The 11,116-nt window shown below is 52.9% G+C and overlaps 1 protein-coding gene across 1 annotated transcript; it reads right to left on the bottom strand.

Annotated features, from left to right (window-relative positions):
• Positions 1 to 3,557: 3,557 nt before the first annotated feature.
• Positions 3,558 to 9,661, bottom strand: RHBDD2 (rhomboid domain containing 2). Its single transcript, XM_062614871.1, has 4 exons — positions 9,283 to 9,661; positions 7,856 to 8,257; positions 7,338 to 7,488; positions 3,558 to 5,267 (listed from the first exon to the last, which is right to left on the bottom strand). The coding sequence occupies exons 1-4, from the start codon at positions 9,512 to 9,514 to the stop codon at positions 4,859 to 4,861; spliced, it is 1,194 nt and encodes a 397-aa protein (XP_062470855.1). The 5' UTR covers positions 9,515 to 9,661; the 3' UTR covers positions 3,558 to 4,858.
• Between the last annotated feature and the right edge of the window lie 1,455 nt (positions 9,662 to 11,116).

Here is an 11,116-nt window from a genome sequence, read left to right as displayed (position 1 = left end):
GCGCCCGCCCGTGGAGGTGTCCCCCCCCTCCCACCTCTGCAGCGGCGCGGTTGGTACGGCCCCACGGCGGGCGGGGTAATGGGGTGTCTTAAAGGGACAGCGAGCAGCGTGCGGGGGGGCACGGAGCGGGTTTAGGGGTGTCAGGGCCCAGGGGAGGGGATAGGATTAGGGTGTGTATGGTATGGAGTGGGGGCCAGGGCCAGGTTTGGTTTGGGGTCAGGTTTAGGGTTAGGTTTGATTTAGGGTCAGGTCTGGTATGGGGCTGGTTTTAGGGACAGATTTGGAGTCAGGCTTGGTTTGGGGTCAGGTTTAGGGTTAGGTTTGATTTAGGGTCAGGTCTGGTATGGGGCTGGTTTTAGGGCCAGGTTTGGAGTCAGGCTTGGTTTGGGGTCGGTTTTAGGGTTAGGTTTGATTTAGGGTCAGGTCTGGTATGGGGCTGGTTTTAGGGTCAGGTTTGGAGTCAGGCTTGGTTTGGGGTCGGTTTTAGGGTCAGGTTTATTTTAGGGTGAGGTTTAGTTTAAGGTCTATTTTGATTTAGGGTCGGGTCTGGTTTGGGGTCAGGTTTGGTTTGGGGCTGGTTTTAGGGTTAGGCTTGGTTTGGGGCTGGCTTTAAAGTTCAGGTTTATTTTGGGGTCAGGTTTGATTTAAGGTCTATTTTGATTTAAGGTCAGGTTTGGTTTGGGGTCAGATCTGGTTTGGGGCTGGTTTTAGGGTCAGGTTTGGAGTCAGGCTTGGTTTGGGGCTGGTTTTAGTGTCAGGTTTGGTTTGTGGCTGTTTTCAGGGTCAGGTTTATTTTGGGGGCAGGTTTTATTAAAGGTCTCTTTTGATTTAAGGTCAGGTTTGGTTTGGGGTTGGTTTTAGGGTCAGGGTATGAAGCAGCGCTGGGTACAGGCAGAGCCAGGACCCGCAGACCCCTGGCTGCACACTGTAGTGCTGTGGGACCCCCAATGCCCGGGGCAGGGCTTACGGGAAGCTGGGGCACCAGCTCCCTGCCTCCCTCCCTGCCTGTGGATGGAGGGGCCGCTCCGCCTGGCAGAGCAGCAGATCCAAGCCCGCCGGTGATGGAGCCGCAAACCGGATGGGTGGGATGCTTCGGGGAAGCCTCTCCTCCCGCTGCAGCCCCGGGGGTTGCACAAGCAGCTCCTCGGGACGGGTTTTGCAGCACAGACCCCGGCTCCCGCGGGCACATCGGGGCTGGGGCTCTCCCCTCCCCTTTCTTTGTGCTGCTGGATCACGGCTCTGCTACGCGCAGCTCAGCCCCACACCAGGCTCCAGCATCGTGCATGGGGTCACCCCAGGGCTGGGTCCCCTCCCTGGCACATCAGAGCCGCGGTCCTGCCGCTATCGCCGTGTTGACGCTGGCTTCCGAGTCAATAAAACCCTCATGGAAGGTGCAAAGTCTGCGGTGGCTGAGCCAGGGCTGGCAGGCACCCGAGGAGGGCAGGAGGGGGGCGAGGAGGGGGCTTGGACCCAAAAAGCATCAGCTTTGGGGCAGCGATGCCCAGGGCAGCACCGATGCCCGTTCAGGACAGCATCCAAGAGGGCTCAGGGGCCACCCGGGGTACATTGGCTCTGGGGCTGACCCCACAGAACCTCTCTGGGGTCACAAACTCCGGTCTGTGACTCTCCCCCATGGGGTGAATGGCCGGAGGTTAAAGATCACCTGCGGCAGCCCCGAGGGGACAGCAGGACAGAGCTGTTCCATGGTTTGGGGTTATCCCAGCGCATCAAGTGCCCGGAGCGGGGACAGGCACCACAGCACAGCCCATCCCATTCTCTTCCTGCAAGGAAGGGGCTGGGCTCTCATCACACCCGGCCCAAACCCTCCAGAGGGCAGGGAAGCCCGCAGGGACCTGTTTGGTGGGTGCTTTGTCTCCATGCATACTTGTCCCACACGCCCTGCTCACACCTCTCTGGCTCTCCTCCATCTCCAGCACAGGCTGGGGCTGAGCTTTTGCCCATGGAGCTCCCGCAGTGCTGGCAAACGAGGTGGGACCCCATGGCACCACCACAGAGGTGATGTTTGGCAGTGTCTTGGCCACGGCACAAGTATCTGCATCTACATCTGCATGCGTGTGCTTTGCCACAAATGAATGAGCAACAGGAAAGCTGAGAAATACAGACCTGATTTTCCTCCTGCATCAATGCCAGGCTTCCCCGTGCTCCCAACATGGGGCAGTGGTGCAGGTCCAAGTCAGTTCTGCTTTCCTTCTTCCTGACTGCTTGTCTCTCACACCATGTGGGTGCAGAAGAGCAGAGGGGATGCAGCCTGTCCCCAGGCTCCTGTCACTCTGCAGTGACCCCCTGAGGACACAGGGGCAACACAAGGGGCTCTCTGGACTCATCCTGCTTCCAGAATGGATGCAACCCTGGCATTGACAGTTTTCCTGGGAATGCAGGCAATAACAGCAATAACAACCCCCAGGAACAGCACGTCCAGGCTGAACTGGGAATTTATCCGTTATTTTAACCCTTTTTTCCTCCCCCCCGTTTTAGGAACTTTGATTCTCTGACTCCCCTCCAAGGCAATGACCTGGTACTGCAACATGCAACCACTAGCGCTGTGAACTGTTAGGCGAATGCCAAAGCCCAATGAGCTGATGATTTTTACCTCCCTCTCTTACAAATTCCTCTTTTCAGCCTTAAACACGTTTGCGAATGTCTCATCCCGACCTCTTCCTTTCATCCAGCAACTTCCCTGGGTGAGGAGTTCCGAGTTTGCCACCAGCACTGGGAAACTGGGATTCGCTGGGACTCCACTGCTGGAGGAGCAGAAGGTCCTCAGCTGATTGCACAAAAGCATTGCACCGTGCAGTGGCTCTCGGGAAAGCAGGGAACAGACTTCACCAGGGAAAAAAGGGATCATTGCAAACATCCATCTGAAGGCCACTGAGGACGGGTACAACATCGCAAGTGACACGCAGGCACCACGGCAGTCGTGCAGCTGGACGTGGAACAGCCTTGGGAATGAGGTGGAAGAGATCAGAGAGAGCGCAAGTGATCTGCCAGGGTCACCAGGAACTCACAAAGGGAAAACCCCAACCTGTGGCTTTGTGCCCATCTCACCGCGTCCCATCCACTGGGCTCACCTTGTCCCAGCACGGAAAGGTCAGGGGCTGGTGCCTGCTCCCTGCACATACTCCCACTGCAGGGGGATGTAAAGGTTTTCTGTCTGTTCCCCACAGCAGCCAGGCCTGGGGCTGTTCTCACTGCCACCAGTGATGCTATAGTGATTCTCACAGGTCAGGGCTCCCTGGATCACTGTAAGGCTGTGACGCTACTGGCTGGAAAGATGCCCTCCCTTTGCTGGCTCTGCAGGGAGAGTGATCTCTTATCAGATCAACTGATAAGAGTCAGAAAGGAAAAACAACCGGTTTGCAGCCCCAGGAGCGTTTTCCAACGTGCAGTACCGCTCACTCCCAGTGTGTGTCCTTTGTCACCAGCCTCACAGGCACCCAGCAGTCATCAGACCAACACAGCGGGACCCACGGTCCCCATCCCACCCGGAGGGGCGCACAACACATCCCCACTTGAAAGCAATCTCAGAGACGTAGTAGTTTGTCTTTCAGACTGTGTTTCAAGCTTCCAGTTTGGAGGTATACATCATTTGCAATTGCTACTAGTCCTCATCAACCTTTCCAGCAGGTTTCTGGAATGAACAGTGATAAAATTCCTAGGTTTGCAGGCAAGGATCTCACAAGGAGGAAAACCAAGGCACTAAGAGTGGAGTATCAAGATGCTAATGTTATCTATAGCATTTCCTTCCTGACATCAAAACCATGCTTTTAACTTCCAAATAAGAGAGCACAGATTCCTCCTGGGCATGGCACAGTAAAGCAGCCACACAGCTGGAAATAAAGCTCAAGTCCCACCTATTCAACCAACATCCTTTGTTACTGCCACAGGCACCAAACACTGCATCCTGCTTTGAATCCCTTGCTGAAACCTCCCCTATCCCTTTCCATCAGCTCTGAAGAAAACAGAGAGAGATTGTGCTAATATTGGTGGGTGAAACATCTAAAGCTGAGCTGTGTGAACACCCCCAATGGCATTGCCACATTCCAGTCAATTCTTCTAACCCACTGTTACGGTCCCTCCCAGCTCCTTGGATTTATACACATTTGCCTCACAAATGCCCAAAATCCCTTACTGAAGAGGCACACAGGCTGAGCTAGCACAGGGCTGTCAGAAAATGAAGGCAACATGTTGATGCATGCACAGACTGCAGCTAAAAAGGACCTTCAGCATTTCAGAGCTGTGTTTTGGGGGGCAGAAAGGGATGCTCTGTATTATGCCCTCTTGCCCACCCTGGTTTAACAAGCCCCCTTCAAGGCACACTCTTAGTGGAGAAGCCACTGGTAGAAAAGACATCCGTCCTTCACTCAAATATTGAGTTATAAACCAAGGCTTTCATGATTCAAACCTCTTTAGGGTCCTGTAAACAAGATAGGAGACTAAGGCTAAGAGATGGAGCACGTCGTAACACTGCAGCCTAGTTAAACCCCAGATTAGTCCAGTGTTTTGGCAACTGGGTTCCTAGCTTGAGTCAGGGAGCTGATGCACTACAGCTCGAGTGGAAGCATGGAAAAAGGCAGCTGCTAAATACAGCAATGAAAACAAGACTCCAAAAGGATGAGAAACACAGAAATGAGTCCCACCCCCAGCAATATCCAAAAGAGTTAAAAAAATAATTATTAAAGAAATATAATAAAGCCTCCTGGGCCAGGGAGCAGGGGAATGGTCTACACTGGACCTACTAACCCACTCCACAGTTACCCCAGATACAGCAAAGATGCCAGCAATGCACTGCTGCACAATGGTCCTGCATGGTACAAGAGTCCTGCTGCTTTCTGGAGGATCAGTACACCTGGACCCCTGAAAGTTCAGCTGGAACAGGAGCCCTTGTGGGTGCTGGACACCCCAGTGCTTGCTGAACACCAGCCGGGGGCACCAGACCTGCAAGTGTCTGTGGGTCAGTCAGGCACGTGTGCGATGATGGGGAGAACTGGCAGCACTGTCCAGGCAAGGCTCCAGTGTGGGACTGTATGTAGCACTCTCCAGAGGCACCTCTGGCTTGGCAGGAGGAAGACATGAGGCTGTGTCCTGCAGTGTGGCTGTGCTGAGATCCCTCACCATAGCCTGGAGCACAGATGTGTTGAAACCCCTGACTGTGAACACTGGGATGCTGCATCTGAAAAGCAGGAAAAGCCGGAGGCGAAGCGCAGTAGTAGCTTTGGGTTGGGTAAGTGCCTGGTGAAGGGTTAATCCTGGGAAGGAAGAAAACAGAAGGTTACAGTGTGCTCAGAACTGGCATTGCCTAGTGATGGAATCGCCTTGAGGGCAGATTTCCTCCTGACCAGTGCTTAGAAAGGTCACTGCAATCCATCAGAGGGATTCATTACAGGAGAAGCTCTAATTATAAGCAGCACTCAAGTAAAAACAGGTTTACTGGCCTCCCAGGACAGATGTTCCCACTTCCAACCCACAGCAATTCCACACCCACTGAAGGAGCTTGATTCTTGGTCTCTGTGCAAGGAATACTCAAGCCAAACTTCAATGTGCTTGAAGATTAGCATATGCATCCTCCCTCCCTTCCACTGAACAACACATCTGCTCAGTTATTAATCAGGAGAAGCCACAGCTGCCAACTATTATTTATCAAGAAGCCATAAAGGCCTTTGGTGCGAGTAAGAGACCAGGGTATAGAGTGAAAAGGGAAGGAAGAGAGAGTTACAAGTAACATTAATCATTCAGAAGCAAGGCCTAGAAACAGCCTTTGCCAACAGCAGGCATGACTCATCCCGATGGAAGTATCAAGAGCTGCCTGGAAGCCAAAGCCTCTGGGACTTGAGGAGTACTGCTCAGCCCACGCTCACCACTGAATCAAGACAATACTCATGAAGAACATGACTGCCAGATTCCCAGCAAGAATAACAGAGTGGCTCATGCTGGGGGTTTGGATTCTATTTTATATGAGGTGTGGGCTTGGTTTGGGGTTATTTTTATTGTGATGCCAAAGCCTGGACCTCCTGGAAGTGTCTCCTGCCTGGTGCCAAGTTGATACCTGAAGTCTTGGGACAATTTAAAGAGAAAAACCCAACAAAAAGCCATCAAGAGCTTTTGCTTGGGAATAAGAATCAAACTAATACAAAGTAAGCCCCAGATGCACATATAGAACTTGTGTCTAAGACACAGAGTCATGCAAATTCAGCTGCAACAATGGAAAGATCCTAGAAACACCTTCCCACACCCTGCTTGAATGTAAATGTTTATGTAAATACCTTTGAGGCAGAACAGTCTATTTATGTCATCTCACCTGAGGCAAGCAGGTTTAGACACAGGGCTGAGGTGCTGTGTGCAACAATCATCAGCAGAAGCATGAGACTGATGCAGACACAGCACAGCAGCGAGACAGTCCCTCTTCCCAAAAACAGCCCTTGCACAGAAGGGAGAGAGTGAAACCACAAACGCTGCTGGATCTGCCTGGCCTCCCCTGCAAGCACTCACATGTCTGAGTGCCCCACTGGATCTGGGGTACCCTCCTCCTGCAGGCAAGGGTTTCTTTTATGGTCTCCCCACAGCTGAGGGCAGATGCAAACACTTGGGAATGTTTCCATCACAAAGCTTTACAGTGAGCTGATGGCTTACACAATATGTAGAGTTTAACCTTTAATAGACAGCTGAAATCACATCTTAGAATAGGGAAAAACTGACCTACATTTCCAACCTGGTTTAGAATGCAAAGGTGTTCTCACGGCTTGTGATCCACCCAACTTAAAACCATTCCTAAACGTCAGCCACAGGCCCCAAGGTTTCTTTTTGCTAATGCAATCTTGCTTTGACGCTGAAATAATGCATTGAAAAGTTTACACTGAACTTCATGACATCTTCAATTTATGATGCTCTGCTCTTGCAGAGGTTTGGACACAACTCACCTCGCAGCATTCCTGGGAAGAGAGGTGGGGCAAAGAAAGATAAAGATCATGCCTGAGGGAGCCATACAGCTCCCGCTGTAAATCCTAATGTTGGGGCAGAACCACACAATTTAGCTTTCATGTCAGCCCAGCTGCAACACCTTTGCATGTGCACACACTGCCCTTGCAGCAGGTGAGAGGTAGATCACTTCAGTTTAGCTTTCACTGAAAGACCTGGTTGAATTAATGTGGGATAATGTATTTGTCACAGTAATGCCAGCAGCGTAACATCAGTATGTTCCTCCTAACACCTAAGATATGAGCACAAGAAGCACACAGCTCTTAAAGGCAACTTGATGCCTCTACTTAGGCTTCAAATTTCTCCTCTATCATAAGATCTTTCACAGTAACTCCTGTACTTACTTGTTGCTTTCCAAGGCTCTTCTCTCTGCTGAGGACCCTGGGATATATTTCAGCCCTGGTATCCTCTTTAGCAGGCTGAAAGGGAACACCCGGTCCAGCCTAGAGCCCACCGACTCTGGAAAATCCAAGCAGAAACAGTAGCCAAGCCCATCTGAAGTCAGCAGCATGTTAAGGAGGACCACAGACAAAGCCCACTCATTCCTAACACAGTCACATGCAATCCCCCTCTGGCCACGAATCACTTCCCCTTGGAGAATCCTCCCAGTTCTACCCAGAGCCTTCTCTGCTCTGTGTTCTCTGCATGCACCAAAGCCACAGGGAAGTGGAAGCACAAGGTAAAAACCAAATGCAGAACTGGGTGGCACGAGGACCAGCAAAGCCAGTGACAGTTTAATGCAAAGCAAGAGCCCAGAAAACAGCATAAAGCCAGTGCATCTGGCAGTAAGAACTGCAGGATGTCCTCCCCCTCGTGAGCCAGCGATCCCACTCTGGTTCAGGGCTTCACTTGGAAAGGATACAGGCTTCCCCAGCTAAGAGCCCACACAGGTTACTCAAGAGAGAAGAATGAGGGATAAACCATGCAATGCAGAGCATAGACCATGGCACCAGCACCACTGGGACTCTAACCCCAAAAAAGAGAGTCCTCTTCATCCGTGAGCGGGTGGTGGAGACACCCAGCGTAGCAAAAGCTACTGGCATGAATCCTTCGGCATCTTCCACCTCTGACAGCCTCGAGACAACGGGCTCGAGTAAGAGGTAGAGGAGGGCAGAGAGGACAGCAAAAGCGACGGTGAGGAAGGAGTGCTTCACAGTGCCCACGTTCTTCTCAAAGCTGCCAGCAAAATACCAGATGATAATGGCACCGCAAGTCAGGGATATCAGGTCTTCATAGACAAAGATGTAGGTAATCAACCTGTAGACTGAGCACACCAGCACTTTAGAAAGGCAGAGGCAGCAATGCATTTGTTTGCAACCACTACAATGAACACGCTTGAGCAAGAGGGAGCGCGAGCCTACAAGGATTAATGGCTTTCATTTCTATCTCGGTGCAGAAGAGAACTTGAGCGCTTTAAAATCAGGTATAAATCATCAGTTAAAGTAAGCGCTATCTTGGGTATCGCAGACACAGGGACTGACTCTTGCTGCTTCCTGGGAAGTTGCCTGGAGAAAAGGAACAGCATCTGTAGTAAATTTCAGTCTCATTAAAAGAGAAGGCAGGAGACATAAAAACGACTGGTGTTGTACCTGGGATTTTGCTCAAAGGATAAACACTACTTAAACTGCTAAGAGGCTGGCTTTCTCACCAAAAAATGCCTGCAGGTTACCAGAAGTAACCTCAGGTTAGCTGTTCTCCTGGGCACCCAGTGAGGATGGAGCCAGAGTTCTCCCTCAGTCCCACAGCCAGGAAAACAGCAGTTGTGAGTACAACCCGGTGCAACCCAACTGCGCCCCTTGGACACGTGGGAGGAGATGGCAGAATTCACCCACCATCTCAGAGTGCTGCACTGCTAAAAGAGATCACTCCCTGGGGCAAGCAAGAACATAGGGATTAAAAGAGTGATAAAAACCCTTCTGGGAATAGCACAGGGAAGCAAACTGAGGAAAGCAAACCCCTCCAGCTCTTAGCAGGGTACCCACACTGCACAGTGTCACAGAGGCAGGGCCGAGGGGGGAAGCAGTCTGATATAGGAGCCGGCTGCTGAGGGAAAGGGGCTGGGGCAGGGAAGCAAGGGGCACGGTGCGGGTCATGGAGAAGCCACGGAGGGAGCAGCAGGCTGTGTGAGGGACTCGAGGAAGTGCCCAGAAACAGGGGGTGAGGAGGGCGGACCGAGGGGTTCTGTTCAGGGAGGCCAGGAGAGAAGGGAAGCAAAGGCTCGCTGCGGGGGCCTAGGGAACGCCTGCAATGGGGGCTCGGCAGTGGGACCATGGAGGGGCCCCCGCTCACCTTCCCCGGCGCGCAAGGCCGCGGGCCGCAGCACGGCAGCGGAGCGGGCAGCGGGAGCTCCCCGCAGCAGCCCGGGCGCGGAGGCACCGAGCGACAGCAGCAGCGTGAGGGCAGCGGCGGCCGGGAGCGGAGCCGGAGCCCACGGCGGGGCCATGCTTCCGCAAACCGCCCCGCTTCCGGCCGCCGCCGGAAGGCACGGGCCGTTGCCGTGGCAACGCGGGGCTGTTACCATGGAGACGGGCGGGAGGGGTTTCTTTTTCTCCCTCCTTTTAAATTTTAATTATTTCTAATTCTTTTATTTCCCCTTTTGCAGGAAGGAAAAACAACCCCTGGGGAGGGGGCAGCAGCGGCTCGCAGCCCGCCGGCCCTCCCGCTAAGGCCCTGCTGCGCCGGGAAGGCCCGGCAGGGTTACCCGGGGTCCGGTTAACCCTGGTGGGCTGGACCGCGCGTTTCCCTTCGGGATGGAGGTGGAGAGGAGCAGGATGCTCAAAGACAGGCGTCCTCCATGTCAGTGGTTATGAACCTGCTGGAACCGCTTTGCTGTCTGTCTACAGGGTGTGTGCAACAAGGGAAGCGGCGGATGGGGTGAAGCCCCTGAGTGAGGAGAGAAGAGAGGAGGAGAAAAGGAGAGAGAAATAGAGGCTTTGCTCCAATGGCGATGGGAGGCCCCAGCAGCAAGTGGAGCAGTTACGTGGCAGAGACACTGCAGCCCCCAGCTCCTCCTCCAGATGAGACCCCAGTCGCTGGCTCATGTCTAAGGAGAGAACAGTGAGGTCTCATCCACATGGGAAGGAGCCTCAGCATAAGGACATGGAGCTGCTGGAGCAAGTCCAGAGGAGGCCATGAGGATGCTCAGATGCTGGAGCAGCTCCTGTATGGAGCCAGGCTGAGAACATGGGGGCTGTTCAGCCTGGAGAAGAGAAGCTGATGGAGACCTCAGAGCAGCTTCCAGTGTCTGAAGGGGGCTACAAGGATATGAGGAGGGACTCTTCATTAGGGACTGTAGTGATAGGACAAGGGGTGATGGGTTCAAACTTAAACAGGGGAAGTTTAGATTGGATATAAGGAAGAAGTTCTTTACTGTAAGGGTGCTGAGGCACTGGAATGGGTTGCCTGGGGAGGTTGTGAATGCTCCATCCCTGATGATGTTCAAGGCCAGGTTGGACAGAGCCTTGGGTGACCTGGTTTAGTGTGAAGTATCCCTCTCCATGGCAGGGGTTGGAACTGGATGAGCTTAAGGTCCTTTCCAACCCAACCCATTCTATGATTCACCTTCCCATACCCCCTCTGATTTTGCAAAGTGAGGAAAGAGTTTGAAGCGGTTGGGATCACCTCCAGCCAAGGGGGGTGAGCAGAGCACTGAGGGGCCAACACCTTTTCCCCATCCCAGCTTCAAAGCTTTTGACTGGGAGCAACAGGAGAACACATCACGGCTGTGTCAGCAGGCTCACGGGAGCTCATCGCTCCATCTCCATTAATGCCATTTTCCATTCATGGGAATCCTTCAGTCTCTGAGGAACACCAAGGCACTGAGAGACTCAACACAGAGCCAAAGATCCCACCAGGACTCCCACCCTGCCCCTGGCTATGGAGCATTGTTTGGGATCTGCCCTAATCCTGCTGAGGGGTCCCAGGTTGTTGAAGCCCAATGGTGCAGGAGATGTCGAGGCTGGAGGAGATGAAGCTTTTCAAGGAGAAACCAAAAGCCGGGCAGAGAGCTCAACCCCCTTTTTTGTTGTAATCATTCTGGCCACTGCTTGCTCTGCAGAAACGTATTTTAGGCTGTGGCAGTGGGATTTGCTTCCTGCTGCTGTGCCCAGGGGGGAAGAAACAG

This window comes from Pezoporus occidentalis, unplaced genomic scaffold (assembly GCF_034315485.1).
Source record: "Pezoporus occidentalis ecotype Australia unplaced genomic scaffold, CSIRO_AGI_Poc_V1 ctg179, whole genome shotgun sequence".
Taxonomy (NCBI): Eukaryota; Metazoa; Chordata; class Aves; order Psittaciformes; family Psittacidae; genus Pezoporus; species Pezoporus occidentalis.
This window is presented reverse-complemented; position numbering and strand designations above follow the sequence as displayed.